The sequence below is a fragment of the Scylla paramamosain genome, chromosome 18, assembly GCF_035594125.1.
Source record: "Scylla paramamosain isolate STU-SP2022 chromosome 18, ASM3559412v1, whole genome shotgun sequence".
Taxonomy (NCBI): domain Eukaryota; kingdom Metazoa; phylum Arthropoda; class Malacostraca; order Decapoda; family Portunidae; genus Scylla; species Scylla paramamosain.
In genome coordinates, this window is record NC_087168.1 from 5,438,454 (window position 1) to 5,457,655 (window position 19,202).

General features: G+C 38.9%; 1 protein-coding gene across 6 annotated transcripts in view; it reads left to right on the plus strand.

The window, feature by feature from the left end:
* LOC135109050 (RNA cytidine acetyltransferase-like) overlaps positions 1 to 19,202 on the plus strand; it is a 125,133-nt gene that overhangs the window by 26,074 nt on the left and 79,857 nt on the right. For all 6 annotated transcript variants that reach the window (XM_064020046.1, XM_064020049.1, XM_064020045.1 and 3 more), the window contains exons 7-9: positions 941 to 1,152; positions 1,316 to 1,588; positions 1,667 to 1,837. In XM_064020046.1, the coding sequence (XP_063876116.1) occupies positions 941 to 1,152; positions 1,316 to 1,588; positions 1,667 to 1,837 (656 nt within the window). The remainder of the gene's footprint in view (positions 1 to 940; positions 1,153 to 1,315; positions 1,589 to 1,666; positions 1,838 to 19,202) is intronic.

The window sequence follows — 19,202 nt, forward strand, 5'->3', positions numbered from 1 at the left end:
CCCTCGCCACCAGAGCGCACTGCTTCGCGCCACCCAAGGCCCACTGCACTGTTTACTCAGTGACTCAGTCTCGCATGTGCACTGTTTATCGCCTGACGCCTTCATCATGCCTAAAGTTGTAGGAAAGAGGAAGCGTGTTGTGCTTACACTTAAGCAGCTGATCAGATCAGCTGATCTTTGTTATGGGAAGATGCGTGAGTGTAGGGTGGTGATGGTGGACATAATTTCACTTCTATTCAAGTATCCGGCAATATTCAAGTATCCGGCATGTCGGCGGTCCCATTGATGCCAGATAAGAGGGATTTTACTGTACTACCTGTGAGCTAGTTAGGCTAATTTCTCAGTCTCTGGCCCACTCTCACCACGGGCAAATACAGTGAGGGTGATTCTTACGAGTCTGATATCATGCCCGCCCTCTCTTGCCCTTTCACCTCAGCACCATGCGCATTACCCACTCGCACTCAACTACTTGCTACATGTCTTAGTGAGAGTGCAATAGGGCGGGAACTCAATAAACTGTTTAGCATTTGTGAAAAGAGCTTGGGCACTCGTTTTCATTAGACGCAAACCATATCCGAACAAGTGACTCGCTCCCTCCAAAAGTCTCTCCTCTTCAACTCACTGTCTCTCAATAACTACAGCATGTAAAGTCTATCTGGATGGCATTGATAGAAAGAGGAAGATTTGATGTTGAGTACAAAGTCTATTCATTCACTCTTCCATTGCAGACTAAGTTTAAGGTGTGTTTGAATACAGGGTATTTTTGATGTTTAGTGCTGGAGGGCTGGTCCTAACAGGACAAAAATCACTACCACTATCAGTCTTTTTGCAGTTAATACATGATGTGCATATTATCCTTCATATTGTGATAGTAGTTCCTGTTAAGTATTTTATTAAGTAAGAATAAGTTTAACTTAATTTTTTTTTTCTTTTCCATTAGCTGGTGCAGTAGCATTTGGTTACTCCAACATCTTTGTGACCTCCCCAAGTCCTGAGAACTTAAACACCTTGTTTGAGTTTGTGCTGAAGGGACTAAACACAATGGGTTATGAGGAGCATCTCAACTTCCAAGTATTGCGCTCAGCTGATCAGCAATTTAATAAATGTGTTTTGAGGGTTGTGGTGACCCGAGACAGACAACAAGTGATACAGGTGTGTGAACCATTCATACATCAATGTCTGTGAAATGCAAAAATATCTAATCATAAAAAATAAAAAATGAAAAGCTCTAATATGTTCACAGTATGATTATTAGGAGATATTGGAGCAAATTAATGATGCGTGGAACTACAATAATTTTGTACTTATGTTTCAGTACATTCCTCCTAGTGAGAGCAGCTGCCTGGGTCAGGCCGAGCTGTTGGTGATAGATGAAGCAGCTGCTATCCCTCTGCCTTTGGTCCGCCAGCTTTTGGGTCCATACCTGGTGTTCTTGTCCTCCACTGTGTCTGGATATGAAGGCACTGGAAGGTCTCTTTCCCTCAAACTGATAGACCAGCTTAGAAATCAAACAAGGGAAAAAAATGCAGAGACCAACAGCACAGACAAAACAACAAAAACCACAGAATTAGGACGAGTCCTGCATGAGGTAGGCAGCATTGCAGTGTTGGTTTGTTTGTGATAACATGGGCTGGGTTCATGCTTTTAATCAAATCTCTTACCACAGGTCACTTTGGAAGAGTCCATCAGGTACAAGAGTGGTGATCCAGTAGAAGCCTGGCTACACCAACTGCTGTGTCTTGAGGCATCACTCACTCCCCTGCCCTCACTTGTACCTCCTCCTGACAAGTGCCAACTCTTTTATGTCAACCGTGACACACTTTTTGGATACCACAAGGTGAGATCCTTATACTCTTGATAAAACCATAATCAGAAATGCTTCAATATGTATTTTGGGTTGTATGCTACCCTTCTGAGTTTTGCGATCCTTTAGTTTCGCACTTAGTCCTAAATTCTTACCATCCCAAGTTTTGCACATTACCATCCTGAGTTTTGTGCTGCTTTGACAAGTATCGGTCACATTCACCTACCATTGGCGTCATGCGTATTCATATAGTAAACCCCACCTGCCTTGCCTAAGTTGGAGCTCTCTCTCTCTCTCTCTCTCTCTCTCTCTCTCTCTCTCTCTCTCTCTCTCTCTCTCTCTCTCTCTCTCTCTCTCTCTCTCTCTCTCTCTCTCTCTCTCTCTCTCTCTCTCTCTCTCTCTCTCTCTCTCTCTCTCTCTCACACACACACACACACACACACACACACACACACACACACACACATCACAGAGGAGGTGGAGCTGAAAGGATGTGTTTTCTAGTGCATATAGATGGAAGGAATAACACAAATCGCTCATGGTGGAACAAGATATGTCATGAAGACAGGTATGCCTAGGTGGTAAAATAGGGAGGGGAGAAACAGTACTGTGAGTATAGTTATCCTGTCTCTAGGAAAGTTTGGTTTGGTTTGTTTACATTTTGGACAAATATGGCAGATAGTGGCACCCCAAGAGAAAGAGCTTCATTTGAAGGTTTTACTGGAGAAGAAAGAGAACTAAATTATAGACTACAGTGTAGAAAAAATTTTGCATGTTAAAGAAATGATGGACAAGTTATTGGAGAGAATAAAGACATTGGAGGCACATCAGAAGGAGACTGGTAAGGAGTTGGTGACAATTACAGCAAAGTTGATTGAGATGGAAGATAAAAATGAGAAGTTAAAGGTGGAAAATGACTGTTAAAGAAACAAATAAAAGAAAAAGTAGAAACTGTTCGGAAAGAAAAATGAGGAAATGAAAGCAAGTGTAAAGGATGTGGAAATGAGGCAAAATAATTGGTTAAATGAACGTAAATTTGAAGAAGTATCACAAAAGAAAGTAATAGAACAAGAAAATGAGAAACAAAATCTGAGACAGAAAATGGTAAATGTTATTAAAGAAGAAAAAAAATTTGTGAGACTAGAAAAATATAAACAAGTTTTTTTTTTTTTTTTTTTTTATGTAGGAAGGACACTGGCCAAGGGCAACAAAAAATCCAATGAAAAAAATGCCCACTGAAATGCCAGTCCCATAAAAGGGTCAAAGCAGTAGTCAAAAATTGATGAATAAATGTCCTGAAATCTCCCTCTTAAAGGAATTCAAGTCATAAGAAGGTGGAAATACAGAAGCAGGCAGGGAGTTCCAGAGTTTACCAAAGAAAGGGATGAATGATTGAGAATACTAGTTAACTCTTGCATTAGAGAGGTGTACAGAATAGGGGTGAGAGAAAGAAGAAAGTCTTGTGCAGCGAGGCCGCGGGAGGAGGGGAGGCATGCAGTTAGCAAGATCAGAAGAGCAGTTAGCATGAAAATAGTGGTAGAAGACAGCTAGAGATGCAACATTGCGGCGGTGAGAGAGAGACTGAAGACAGTCAGTTAGAGGAGAGGAGATGATGAGACGAAAAGCTTTTGATTCCACCCTGTCTAGAAGAGCAGTATGAGTGGAACCCCCCAGACATGTGAAGCATACTCCATACATGGACGAATAAGGCCCTTTTGCAAAGTTAGCAGCTGGGGGGGGGGGTTGAGAAAAACTATTGGAGACGTCTCAGAACGCCTAACTTCATAGAAGCTGTTTTAGCTAGAGATGAGATGTGAAGTTTCCAGTTCAGATTATAAACAAAGGACAGACCGAGGATGTTCAGTGTAGAAGAGGGGGACAGTTGAGTGTCATTGAAGAAGAGGGAATAGCTGTCTGGAAGGTTGTTTTGAGTTGATAGATGGAGGAATTGAGTTTTTGAGGCATTGAACAATACCAAGTTTGCTCTGCCACAATCAGAAATTTTAGAAGGATCAAAAGTCAAGCGTTTTGTGGCTTCCCTGTGTGAAATGCTTACCTCCTGAAGGGTTGGATGTCTGTGAAAAGATGTGGAAAAGTGCAGGGTGGTATAATCAGTGTAGGAGTGGATAAGACAAGAAGTTTGGTTTAGAAGATCATTAATGAATAATAAGAAGAGAGTGGGTGACAGGACAGGACCCTGAGGAACACCACTGTTAATAGATTTAGGAGAAGAACAGTGACTGTCTACCACAGCAGTAATAGAACGATCAGAAAGGAAACTTGAGATGAAATTACAGAGAGAAGGATAGAAGCCATAGGAGGGTAGTTTGGAAATCAAAGCTTTGTGCCAGACTCTATCAAAAGCTTTTGATATGTCTAAGGCAACAGCAAAAGTTTCACCAAAATCTCTAAAAGAGGATGACCAAGACTCAGTAAGGAAAGCCAGAAGATCACCACTAGAGTGGCCTTGACGGAATCCGTATTGGCGATCAGATAGAAGGTTGTGACTAAAAAACTCAAAGATGATGACCATTATTATTATTATTATTATTATTATTATTATTATCATTATTATTATTAGTAGTAGTAGTAATATTGTATCACGGTATTTTATAATAGGGCATTAACTTGTATTAGTCTTGCCTGAAAATCTCTCGTTTTCTATCATTCTCCCATCCTACTTAGGGTTGTCGACAGAAAGGCAGTCCGACCTGGGGACATTTATGGTCCCCTCCCCAGATGGGGTCTCCGAGGCTGTTGTAGGAATCACCATGATGATTTTAAAATTTTTGAGTGAAGGGTGTGTGTGTTATTAGGTGCTTGTAGTTTTGTGTGGAGGAAGAGAGTTGTCTTTAGAGGGTGAAGAGAGTTGTCTTTAGAGGGCAGGCTGTGACTGCCCCCTTGTGTTGTGAGACACAAAGGGAAACATTCAGTGAGGTCACTTTAATGATAAGTTCACAGCACCCCCTGAACAGTGCTTTAGACCTCACTGGGAGTAGTAATTGTATTTGGTTTAAAGGAAGAGAAAATAGTAAGCAGATTTCAAAGAGAGGAAAAGGGAAAGGACCTGTTGAATAAGTTATTGAAGAAAGTGACGGGTGAAGACAGTCAGGTAGTAAAGCAAGTGGAAGAGTTCCATAGAATTGGAAAATATGATGAAGAAAAAATGAGACCCATAAGAATAAGGTTTGCAACACAGGTACAAGCAGAAGAGGTAATTAATGGGTCTTGGAGGTTGTCTGGAGATGGAGGATATAAGAATGTATGGATAAACAGGGATATGGATGAGACTGAAAGATTGAAGCAAAAGGAGCTGGTAAATGAGGCTAAACAAAAAACACAAACAACAAACAGAGGAGGAGAAGTTTTTTGGAGAGTAAGAGATATGTGAATAAAGAAATGGTACATCAGAAATGGTACATTAGTATGTTATACTAATGTAAGTGGATTAATGTCAACAAAGATGGAATTAAATAAGTTATTAAACAGAACCACACTGGATGTTGCTGTGTTATGTGAGACAAAATGGAAAAATAAATGGGGAACTCCTGACAATGGTGATGATAAATATGATTTATGGATGAAAAATAAAAGTGACAAGGGAGGAGGGGGATTGATCATTCTGACTAAAAAGTGTGTTAAAGTGGAGAGGTTAATAAAAAGTGAAGACAAATCTGAAATTCTACAAGTGATGATTAGAAGTGGAAATGGAAGGATAATGAATTATGTAGGAGCATCTGTGCCACCTATGACCAATGCTTGGCAAAAAGAAGAGCACGAAGAGATGTTGGTAGATGTGTTAAAAGGTCTTAAAAGGCAGTGATGGAAAGTAGTGATATTGTTGGTGATTTTAATTGTAAGGAGATAAATTGGGAGACATTGACAACTACTGGAAGTGAAAACTCATGGAGTAATAGACTGTTAAATTGGGTAGTGAAAAATTTTATGACTCAATTGGTTGATTGTAATACAAGATTTAGTGGAAGAGATAAACCACCAAGACTTGATTTAGTGTTTACCAAGGACATGGAAATTATTGAAACTATACACTGTGATAGCCCTCTAGGTGAAAGTGATCATGTGTTGATGGAATTTAAATTGAAAAATGAAAATGTAATCACTGATGAAAATTATAAGGCAAAAAGATTTAAAAAGATTGAAAAATTAAGAAAATACTTTGTTGCCATGGACTGGAAAGACTTTGAAGATGCAGATGTTCGGGAACAGTGGGATGAATTTATAAGGATGTATAATTCTGCTGTGGAGAAATTTGTACCTAGAAAGGGTAAAGAATGGTTCAATACAAAATGCAATGAGGTTAGAAATTGTAAACTAAAAGCTTGGAATAGATGGAAGAAGAGGAAAACTGAGAGGAGATGGGAGGAATATATTGATGCTAGAAATAAGTACATTGAGATAATAAGAATGGAGAGAAGAAACTATAAAGGAGATATAATAGATAAGTGTTTAAATGAAGCTGAACTGTTCTTTAGACAAATTAATGGGAAGATGAAGAAGAAGGAAGATGTATCAAGATTAAAAGTTGAAGGAAAAATCTATGAGGATGCACAGGACATGGTGGAGGTTATGAACAATAGTTTCAGATTGGTATTTACTGTGGAAGGGGAGTTTGATGCTAGAAGGGATGAGTTGGTAAAGAATATACTAAATACAGTCCCAGTCACTTATGAGAAAATACTTAAGATGATGGAAGAACTTGATGTAAATAAAGCAACTGGTCCAGATGGAATATCACACTGGATATTGAAGGAATGTAGAGAACAACTGGCTGATAAAATTCACAGTCTGGTGGTGACATCACTATCACAGGGAAGAGTACTGAAAGACTGGAAGAGGGCAAATATTACACCAATACTCAAAGGAGGAAATAAGGAAAAACCCATTAAATTATAGACCAGTGTCCTTGACTAGTGTTGTAGGAAAACTATGCAAAAGAGCAATAAATGAAAGATATATGGAACACTTGGAAGGAGATAAAGTTATAGTAAATTGTCAATTTGGATTTAGGAGGGGAAGATCATGCTCCATGAACTTATTGTCCTTTTATTCAAGGGTAATTGATATTGTGCAGGAGAGAGATGGATGGGTGAATGGTGTCTGCTTAGACTTGAAGAAAGTGTTTGACAAAGTACCACACCAAAGATTGCTATGGAATATAAAAAAAATATGGAAAAATTGGAGGAAGACTGCTGGAGTGGATGGAGGATTATCTGGATGATAGAGAGATGAGAACAGTAATACAAGACCAGAATTCATCATGGCTGAAAGTAACTAGTGGTGTCCCATGGGGGTCAGTGTTGGGACCAATAATGTTTGTAATATATGTGAATGACATAAATGAAGAAATAGACAGTTATATGAACTTATTTGCAGATAATGCTAAGATGATAAGAAGGGTAGAAAATGTAAATGACTATGGTACTGCTAGATGATTTAAATAAGATAAATAGATGGAGTATATCTCGGCAAATGGAATTCAGTTTAAGTAAATGTAAAGTAATGGAGTTTGGTAAGAGTAAGAAAAGAATACAATATCATTATGAGATGGATGGTGTGAAGTTACAGAAATCAAAAGAGGAAGTGGATTTGGGAGTAACAGTTACTGAAAATTTGACTCCGGACAGACACGTTGATAAAATTACTGGAGAGACGATGAATTTGTTAAAAAGCATAAGAATTGCATTTTCATATTTAGATGAAGGAATGATAAGACCAAGATTGGAATATGCAGCAGTGATGTGGTCTCTTCACATAAAGAGGAATATTATAAAATTAGAAAGAGTACAATGAGCAGTCACTAAGATGGTTTCAGAATTGAGTAAGTTGACCTGTGGAGAGAGATTAAGATTGTTGGTAATTTCTACCCTTGAAAATAGGAGAGAGAGAGGGGATTTAATATAGAATGATAAATGGTATGGAAAATGTGGACAAAGAATGTTTTATAAATTTAGACACAGAGTACAAGGGGACACAGTAATATAGAATGATAAATGGTATGGAAAATGTGGACAAAGAATGTTTTATAAATTTAGACACAGAGTACAAGGGGACACAGTAGGAAGTTGAAGAAAGTTAACTGTAGAAGAGACATCAAAAAGTATAGTTTTCTTCATAGAAGTGTGAACAAATGGAATGAACTCAGTGAAGACTTTGTCAATGCCATAACTGTCCATGCTTTAAGACCAAACTGGATAGATATAGAGATGGGATACTATGAGATTACTCCCCTCCTGTAAACCACAACTAGGTAAACACACACACACACACACACACACACACACACTTACAGAGAGAGAGAGAGAGAGAGAGAAAGATGGAAGGAGGGAGTTTGGGAGGGATAGATGGAAGGAAGGAGGAAATGGGAAGGGATGGGGGAGGAGGGCAGGGAAGGGAGAGGGTAAGAAGGGGGAGGAGGTCAGGGAAGGGGAAGGGAGAGAATGGGAAGGAGGGCAGAAAAGGGGGAAGGTTAAGTTGTAGTATGTTTGTTAAGTATGTAACGTAGATTTTCAGCTGTAAGGCTGCAAGATTAATAAACTGAATATTATTATAATTATTATTATTATTATTATTATTATTATTATTATTATTATTATTATTGTTGTTGTTGTTATTATCATTATTATTATAAAATTCCAGACTCATTTTCACCAATGGGTGAAATTAACTTTGATGGTTTTAGGGACAATGAACAAAATGAAAGTGAGTTTGGGTTCTTGAAAATGAGATTCAGTTTCAGTTTATTTAAGGGAAGTACATAAACATTGGGTAACAAGAAATTACAGGAAAAATAAGGGGGTGGGGGTTAATATATAGTGAGGAAACAACAGAAATATGAAGTAGTAATAAAAAGTGACTGGGTGATCTGGTGAGCTTTTGCTATGTCTTTTTAATATTTGAAATCAAGCAACTTTGTTCTAGAACTGAATTATGGTACCACAACTGAAGCAATAATGAGTTCAAAACTTTGTTTGAAAACTGATTTCTTAAAAAAGAGAGGCATTTGGTAACTGAAGTTCCACTGTATATGGAAAAGAGTGGATTGGTAAAGGAGGGGGAGGTGTAATGATGATGACAAGAAGAGAGGCAGAGACAAAAAATAGTGAAATATGGAGAAGGAAAGGCATAAATTATGTGTGTTAACTTGGAGGATAATAATGAAGAAATACTGATAGTAATAACATTTGTACACACACACACAATAAAATTTGGAACCCACCTCCAGTGATGTTTCAATCTGCCATACCCTTTTACTTTTGACATGAATCTGAAGGATTTGCTTTATCAGCATGTATATAGTTCCATAGAGACATTAGGGAGATGGGAAGAGGGAGAGACTGACAAGTGAGAGAAGTGTGTGTACCTAATTGTATTGTACAGAACACTAGCCAGAGCTCATTTTGCCCTGTCTCCATAACTATATCTAGTTTCTCTTTACACATGTGTATACTGTTTGTCACAACTACCCCTTCCTTCAGATCACTCCAGATTTCAATAGTTTGGTATTTTTTTTTTTTTTTTATGTAGGAAGGACACTGGCCAAGGGCAAAAAAAATCTAATAAAAAAAAATGCCCACTGAAATGCCAGTCCCATAAAAGGGTCAAAGCAGTGGTCAAAAATTGGTGGATAAGTGTCTTGAAACCTCCCTCTTGAAGGAATTCAAGTCATAGGAAGATGGAAATACAGAAGCAGGCAGGGAGTTCCAGAGTTTACCAGAGAAAGGGATGAATGACTGAGAATACTGGTTAACTCTTGCATTAGAGAGGTGGACAGAATAGGGGTGAGAGAAAGAAGAAAATCTTGTGCAGCGAGGCTGCGGAAGGAGGGGAGGCATGCAGTTAGCAAGATCAGAAGAGCAGTTAGCATGAAAATAGCGGTAGAAGACCGCTAGATATGCAACATTGCGGCGGTGAGAGAAAGGCTGAAGACAGTCAGTTAGAGGAGAGGAGTTGATGAGACGAAAAGCTTTTGATTCCATCCTGTCTAGAAGAGCAGTATGAGTGGAACCCCCCAGACATGTGAAGCATACTCCATACATGGACGGATAAGGCCCTTGTACAGAGTTAGCAGCTGGGGGGGTGAGAAAAACTGGCGGAGACATCTCAGAACACCTAACTTCATAGAAGCTGTTTTAGCTAGAGATGAGATGTGAAGTTTCCAGTTCAGATTATAAGTAAAGGACAGACCGAGGATGTTCAGTGTAGAAGAGGGGGACAGTTGAGTGTCATTGAAGAAGAGGGGATAGTTGTCTGGAAGGTTGTGTCGAGTTGATAGATGGAGGAATTGAGTTTTTGAGGCATTAAACAATACCAAGTTTGCTCTGCCCCAATCAGAAATTTTAGAAAGATCAGAAGTCAGGCATTCTGTGGCTTCCCTGCATGATATGTTTACCTCCTGAAGGGTTGGACGTCTATGAAAAGACGTGGAAAAATGCAGGGTGGTATCATCAGCGTAGGAGTGGATAGGACAAGAAGTTTGGTTTAGAAGATCCTTAATGAATAATAAGAAGAGAGTGGGTGACAGGACAGAACCCTGAGGAACACCACTGTTAATAGATTTAGGAGAAGAACAGTGACCGTCTACCACAGCAGCAATAGAACTGTCAGAAAGGAAACTTGAGATGAAGTTACAGAGAGAAGGATAGAAACTGTAGGAGGGTAGTTTGGAAATCAAAGCTTTGTGCCAGACTCTATCAAAAGCTTTTGATATATCCAAGGCAACAGCAAAAGTTTCACCAAAATCTCTAAAAGAGGATGACCAAAACTCAGTAAGGAAAGCCAGAAGATCACCACTAGAGTGGCCTTGACGGAACCCATACTGGCGATCAGATAGAAGGTTGTGAAGTGATAGATGTTTAAGAATCTTCCTGTTGAGGATAGATTGAAAAACTTTTGATAGGCAGGAAATTAAAGCAATAGGACGGTAGTTTGAGGGATTAGAATGGTCACCCTTTTTAGGAACAGGTTGAATGTAGGCAAACTTCCAGCAAGAAGGAAAGGTAGATGTTGACAGACAGAGCTGAAAGAGTTTGACTAGGCAAGGTGCAAGCACGGAGGCACAGTTTCGGAGAACAATAGGAGGGACCCCATCAGGTCCATAAGCCTTCCGAGGGTTTAGGCCAGCGAGGGCATGGAAAACATCATTGCGAAGAATTTTAATAGGTGGCATGAAGTAGTCAGAGGGTGGAGGAGAGGGAGGAACAAGCCCAGAATCATCCAAGGTAGAGTTTTTAGCAAAGGTTTGAGCAAAGAGTTCAGCTTTAGAAATAGATGTGATAGCAGTGGTGCTATCTGGTTGAAGTAGAGGAGGGAAAGAAGAAGAAGCAAAGTTATTGGAGATATTTTTGGCTAGATGCCAGAAATCACGAGGGCAGTTAGATCTTGAAAGGTTTTGACATTTTCTGTTAATGAAGGAGTTTTTGGCTAGTTGGAGAACAGACTTGGCATGGTTCCGGGCAGAAATATAAAGTGCATGAGATTCTGGTGATGGAAGGCTTAAGTACCTTTTGTGGGCCACCTCTCTATCATGTATAGCACGAGAACAAGCTGTGTTAAACCAAGGTTTAGAAGGTTTAGGACGAGAAAAAGAGTGAGGAATGTATGCCTCCATGCCAGACACTATCACCTCTGTTATGCGCTCAGTACACAAAGACGGGTCTCTGACACGGAAGCAGTAGTCATTCCAAGGAAAATCAGCAAAATACCTCCTCAGGTTCCCCGAACTAGCAGAGGCAAAACGCCAGAGACACCTTCGCTTAGGGGAATCCTGAGGAGGGATTGGAGTGATAGGACAAGATAAAGATATGAGATTGTGATCGGAGGAGCCCAACGGAGAAGAAAGGGTGACAGCATAAGCAGAAGGATTAGAGGTCAGGAAAAGGTCAAGAATGTTGGAAGCTGTATTTCTTGATGTCACTGAAAGATCCACTCTTTATTTTATTCCCATGCCAGCAGCTCATCCATCTCTCTCCCTCCTCCATCTGTGGTACCAAGTCATTTCTGTCTATTCTTTCTATATAGTTTACTAATTTGTACATTGTTATCAAGTCTCCCCTTTCTCCTCTCTCTTGTAGTGTTGGTAATCCCATCTCTTACGTCTTTCTTCATAGCTTAAGTCTTTCAATTCTGGCACCATCTTTGTCACTATCCTCTGTATTCTTTCCAGTTTCCATATATCTTTTTTTTCTATGTGGAACCCAAACTACTGCTGCTTATTCCAATTTAGGTTGTATCATGCTTGTTATAATTTTCTTCATCATTTCTAACTAAATAGTTAAACACCACCCTAATGTTTGTTAACAAGCTGTATGTAGAGTTGAATATTATGTGAGAGTGTGTCCTGGATAACTACTCTCAAATCTTTTTCTTCATTACTTTTCATTATTATTTCTCCTCCCATTTTGTGATTCCACGATGGTCTCTTTTTACTTTTCCCAGTTTCCAACATGTGGCATTTCTGGCATTAAATTCTAATTTTCATCTTTGACTCCATGTATGTATCTTGTCAATATCCTTTTGTAACTCCTTGCAGTCATTTTTATCCTTTATTATTTTCATTATTTTTGCATCATCAGCAAAAAAGGTTTATATAACTATTTAGATCCTCTGTCATAACATTCATATATATTTGAAACATAATAGGTGCCAACATAGATCCTTGTGCCCCATTTGTCACTTTGCGCCAACTTTAATTAGTGTCTCTGATTATTTTTCTCATTTCTTTCCCTTGTAAATAATCATACATGCTTCTCAATGTTGCTCCCTTTTGGTCCTCCTTCAGTCTCTAACTTGCACATAAGACTTTTGTGGGGAATCTTATCAAATGTATTTTGGAGATCCAGATGTACTGTATCAACCCATCTGTCCCTCTCTTGCACTCCATCTGTTACTCTCATATAAAAGCTCAGTAGATTTGTGACACAGGATCTCCTTTTCCTGAATCCAAATGCTATTATATGCTATTCTGTAATTGTCTTTTCATCTACTAAATATTGTACCTATCTATCTTTAATTACTATTTCATAAACCTTGCTTTACAATACTCATTAGTGACACTGGTCCATTTATTTCCCCTTTTGTATATTGGGACTATGTTAACTCTTTCCCATTACCTTGGTACTTTTCCTTCTTTCAGCAAGCTGTTGATTATATCCCACATGGACTCCTCCATTTGTTCTTTGCATTCTTTTAATACTTGATCTGTTCCCATAGTTTTTCTAACATCCAGCTCTTCTAGCAGTTTCTTGATTTCTTGTCTCTCTACTTGTATCTCCTGTTTTCCCTCATTCTGTGATACCACTTTTGGTGCCACAAAATCAGTTTCCTTTGTAAACACAGTTTGAAAACTCATTCATTAGTTCACTCATCTCCTCTGTAGTTTTATAAATTCTTCCTTCTCTTTTTTTAATTTCTTTATTTCATCCCTATATTTAATTTTTCCATTTATGTATCTGTAGAAGTGTTTGGAGTCTTCCTTGCATTTTCTTACGATGTCACTTTCAAAATTTCTTTCTTCTTTTCTTACTGTACCATATTTATTCCTTATTCATTCCTAGCCTTCTGTATTCTTCTCTAACATTTCTGTTCAGTTGTCTCATAATTTTCTTCCACACCTTGCCCCCCCTTTTTTTTTTTTTTACTTCTATACACCTGGCATTATACCATTCATGCTTCCCAATTTTCACTTTATAATGTGGTACAAACTGTTCTGCCTCCTCTCTATACTTGCTCAAAAATATCTCATATTTTTCTCTCACTACTTTACCTTCAAATAGCTCTTTCCAGTTAATATTTCCATAATTTATTAAGGTCTTCAAAGTTTGCCTTAGTATATTTCTGTCTCCCATTTCTAAATTTTTCATTTCTGTGCAACACTGTTTCCTCCTCTAGTACTATTTATATTATCACATGATCACTTCTTCCCATTGGACTCTGATAGTGTATACTTGGTCTTCTTTCTGGGGTTTTTGTAAATTGTGATTGTTCTTCTCTGCATCTTGTAGGTTTGTTCACCCACTGTCTCATTATATTCACCATCATGGTATGCATAAGTTCTTTGCTCCATGACTCTACATTTTCTTTCATTTCCATCTCTTCCCAGTTAATTCCTTTAGTGTTGAAGTTGTGTACTAAGAGCATTTTCTTACTCTTCCTTATTTCTTTTATGCTATTTATTGTTTCTTATATAATTTTATATCTACTTGTCTCCCATGCATTAGTTCTTGGTGGTATGTATGTCACAATAACTTTCCTTTTTTCACTTCCTTTGATCTTAATCACAACCCTCTAAGTTTCTGCCATTCCATCACCATATTCCACTTCCTCAACAACAATATCCTCTTTTACCAATATCATTACGCCTCCTCCCTTTCCTTTTCTGTCTCTCCTTCATGTGCTATATCCTAATTTTGCAAATCTCATCTTTATTTCCTCTTTTTGTTTGGTTTCTGTTAAACATACCACATCTGGTTTATTGTTCTTTAGGTAGTCTAAGGTCCAATAGGTTTGACACCAAGTCATCTATGTGTAATTTTTAAGCTTCCATTTGATAATCTTCTGTGGCATCCTTGTGCCACCACTTCCTCACTTTCATGTCCACAGCTTTCCAAATGAATCTCCTTGCTTGTTCTTGTGTTCTCTTGTTTTTTGACTGGGCCTCTGCTCTCAGCTCTTTCAGTTTACTTCTCACTTCTTTGTTCATGTCTCATTTTATCCATATTCTCCTCATTCCTTCTGCTTTTGTCAGTTTGCCTGTTCTTTGTAAGACTTGTTCCACTGCTGTTTGTGACATGAATCTTATTTTCATTGGTCTTGTTACATTTTTGTCGCACTTTTCAATCCTATAAACCACTTCAATTTGTTCCACTATCTCCTCTCCTTCCTCGGCCACTTCTGCTATAATTTCCTTAGCCCTTTTTGCCTCTTCTTTCTCTCTAGCTATTTTCATGGGTAGGTTTTTCTCCTTGATCCCCAAATACCACTACACACATCTTTCTCTGTACCATGTCTCTCACAATATCACTTTTCTCCTTTATTATTTTAATCACTTGCTTTTTTATGTCCTTATTGTGTTCCTGTTGCTGTCACCTTATTATCTCTTCCATATCCACCTTTTGTTGTTGTTCTCTCTCTTCTTTCCAATTTTTTATTTCCTCTGTCACAAACTCTTATTTTCCCAACCTTAATCTCTTTGTCTTGTAAAGCTTTCTTTAACTCATTGTTCTTTTCCTTGTGTTTCTTGATTTCTTCACAGTATTCCTTGTTTAAGTCCACTGTTTTTGTCACCTCTTCTCTCATTTCCATGTTTTCATTTTCTCTTTCTATTTCTCTCTTCTTTAGCTCTATTATATCACTGGATATCTTTTTTACATTGTCACCACCCACTTCTCTCTCTTCCTTCCATGTCTTTATTATTGCTGCTAAGTTATGTATTTCTTCTCATATTTTCACATTTTCTTCAATTTTCCTCATTTGTTTATTTATATGAGCTACACTGAAGTCTTTATCCTTGAAACCTTCAATAACATTTGCTGTGCCGGTCACCATCTTCCCTATTGATATCACTGACAATATTTACCTTTCACTACTCCTATTTCACCCTTTCACCTCCCTTGCACTCATGCATTACACAATTCCTTATTTTGGAGACAGGGCTCAAGCTTGGCCAACCCTGTACAACCAAAAACTTAGCTAAATCCTTTGAGCTGCTGTGGATCCTTTGCTGCTGTGGATCCTTTGAGCTGCTGGGTGGCATGTGCGTGTACGCACGCACATGTCTGTGTGTGTGTGTGTGTGTGTGTGTGTGTGTGTGTGTGTGTGTGTGTGTGTGTGTGTGTGTGTGTGTGTGCGCATTTTCTTCATGTAGGATGGACACTGGCCAAGGGCAACAAAAATCTAATAGAAAAAGATAAAAAAAAACCCACTGAGTTGCTGGTCCCCAAATAGGGTTCAAAGCGGTAGTTGAAAATTGAAGGATAAGAAGAACTTTGATTTAGATAATTTATGAATAATAGGAAGAGAGTGGGTGACAGGACAGAACCCTGAGGAACACCACTGTTAATAGATTTAGGAGAAGAACAGTGACCGTCTACCACACCAGCAATAGAACGGTCAGAAAGGAAACTTGAGATGAAGTTACAGAGAGAAGGATAGAAACCGTAGGAGGGTAGTTTGGAAATCAAAGCTTTGTGCCAGACTCTATCAAAGGCTTTTGATATGTCCAAGGCAACAGCAAAAGTTTCACCAAAATCTCTTAAAGAGTATGACCAAGACTCAGTAATGAAAGCCAGATCACCAGTAGAGCAGCCTTGACGGAACCCATGCTGGTGATCAGATAGAAGGTTGTGAAGTGACAGATGTTTAAGAATCCTCCTATTGAGGATAGATTAAAAAACTTCAGGTAGGCAGGAAATTAAAGCAATAGGACAGTAGTTTGAGGGATTAGAATGGTCACCCTTTTTAGGAACATGCTGTGTGTAGGCAAACTTCCAGCGAATAGGAAAGGTAGATGTTGACAACCATAGTTGAAAGAGTTTGACTAGGTAAGGTGCAAGCACAGAGGTGCAGTTTCATAGAACAATAGGAGGGACCCCATCAGGTCTATAAGCCTTCTGAGGGTTTAGGCCAGCGAGGGCATGGAAAACATCATTGCAAATAATTTTAATAGGTAGCATGAAGTGGTCAGAGGGTGGAGGAGAAGGAGGAACAAGCTCTGAATCATCCAAGGTAGAATTTTTAGCAAAATTTTGAGCAAAGAGTTCAGCTTTAGAGATAGATGTGATAGCAGTGGTGTCATCTGGTTGAAATAAAGGAGGGAAAGAAGAAGAAACAAAGTTATTGGAGATATTTTTGGCCAGATGCCAGAAGTCATGAGGGGAGTTAGATCTTGAAAAATTTTGACACTTTCTGTTAATGAAGGAGTTTTTGGCTGATTGGAGAACAGACTTGGCACGGTTCTGGGCAGAAATGTAAAGTGCATGAGATTCTGGTGATAGAAGGCTTAAATATGTTTTGTGGGCCACCTCTCTATCATGTATAGCATGAGAACAGGCTGTGTTAAATCAAGGTTTGGAAGATTTAGTCCAAGAAAAAGAGTCCGGAATGTATGCCTCCATGCCAGACACTATCACCTCTGTTATGCGCTCGGCACACAGAGACGGGTCTCTGTCATGGAAACAGTAGTCATTCCAAGAAAAATCAGCAAAATACCTCCTCAAGTCCCCCTAACTAGCAGAGGCAAAACGCCAGAGGCACCTCTGCTTAGGGGATCCTGAGGAAGGATTGGGGTGATAGGATAAGATACAAATATGAGATTGTGATTGGAGGAACCCAACAGAGAAGAGAGAGTAAAAGCATAAGCAGAAAGATTAGAGGTTAGGAAAAGGTCAAGAATGTTGGGCATTTCTCCTCCAGGATGGTCAGGAATATGAGTAGGGTGTTGCACCAATTGCTCTAGGTCATGGAGGATAGCAAAGTTGAAGGGTAGTTCACCAGGATGGTCAATAAAGGGAGAGGAAAGCCAAATCTGGTGGTTAACATTGAAGTCTCTAAGAATGGAGATCCATGCAAAAGGGAAGAGAGTTAGAATGTGCTCCATTTTTTAAGTTAAGTAGTCAAAGAATTTCTTATAGTCAGAGGAGTGAGGTGAGAGGTATATAGCACAGATAAATTTAGTTTGAGTGTGACTATGTAGTTGTAGCCAGATAGTGGAAAACTCGGAAGATTCAAGAGTGTGGGCATGAGAGCAGGTTAAGTCATTGTACACATAAATGCAACATCCAGCTTTGGATTGAAAATGAGGATAGAGAAAGTAGGAGGGAACAGAAAAGGGGTTATTGTCAGTTTCCTCTGACACCTGTTTCAGTGAGGAAAAGAAGATGAGATTTAGTAAAGGAGACATGGTGTTCTACAGATTGAAAATTAGATCTAAGACTGCGAATGTTGCAGAAGTTAATGAAGAAAAAATTGAGGGGGGTGTCAAGACACTTAGGGTTGATACCAGAAGAGCAGTCTGACCTGGGGACATTTGTGGTCCCCTCCCCAGATAGGGACTCCAAGGCTGGTGTAGTAGCTGCCATGATAATTTTGAATTTTGAGTGAGGGAAGTGTGTGTAATTAGGTGCTTGTAGTTTTCTGTGAAGGAAGAGAGTTGTCTTTAGAGGGCAGGCTGTGACTGCCCCATGTATTGTGAGACACAAAGTGATATGTTCACAGCACCCACTGATTCAGTGCTTTAGACCTCACTGGGAGTAATTATCATTTCAGCAGGTGCCTACTGCCTCCTGTGTGTGTGTGTGTGTGTGTGTCAGCATGTATATGCGTGTGCACGTGCGTTTGTGTGTATGGGTGCAAGTGTGCATGCTCTTGTGTGTATAAACACATCACACCTTCACTACTTTGGGGCTGGGTAAAAAATATGCATGACTCTACGCTGTTTCACATCTTTACCACTGACCTTAACAACAGAAACTCAAGTTAATTGCTTAAAAATATAATAAATGTCCAAAGGAAACATATGTGGAATAAACTGATGAACACATTAATAATACAGCAATATAATGACATGAATTTTGTCCTTAATGTTTGTTATTTTTGGGAATGTTACTTCCTGACCACAACCACATGTAGTGAGAAGAGGTGTGAAGAGGCCTAAGTGTGGGTATGCTGAATTTATGTCTGCACCTGAACTCAAGATCTATTTCATGTCTTCCGTGCTGAATGACCATTGCAACATAAATAGGCTCTTGAAAATAAAATTACTTATTTTGTTATCACACACACACACACACACACACACACACACACACACACACACACACACACACACACACACACACACACACACACTTCTCTCATCTGTCAGTCTCTCCCTTCTCCCATCTCCCTAGTGTCTCTAATGGAATCATATACATGCTGGTAAAGCAGATCTGGATTTCACGTCAAAACTAAAAGGGCATGGTTGGGTGAAATGTTGCTGGAGGTGGGTTCTGAACTTTATTCTGTGTGTGTAACAACCCCAAAAAATTCTTGGAGCAAGGAAGAATATACAGTATATGAAAAAATAATAGAAGATATCATTCAGTGTTTGAGTAAATTAATCAAAAGTAATTAAAGAGTACTATTGGTAGGTGACTTAGGTTGCAAAGAAGTAAACTGGGAAATTGAAGAAGGATGAAACAAGACTGCATGGGGAGAAAAATTTCTGAAGCTGACTATGGAAAATACAATGATGCAATGATGACCGAAAATATAAGATATAGGGGAGATGATGAACCAACAAGACTTGACTTAATACTAACAAAGGGTATGAACCTACCTAAAGAATTAAGATATGTGTGCCCCATGGGAAAAAAGTGACAATGTAATGATAGAAATAGAAACT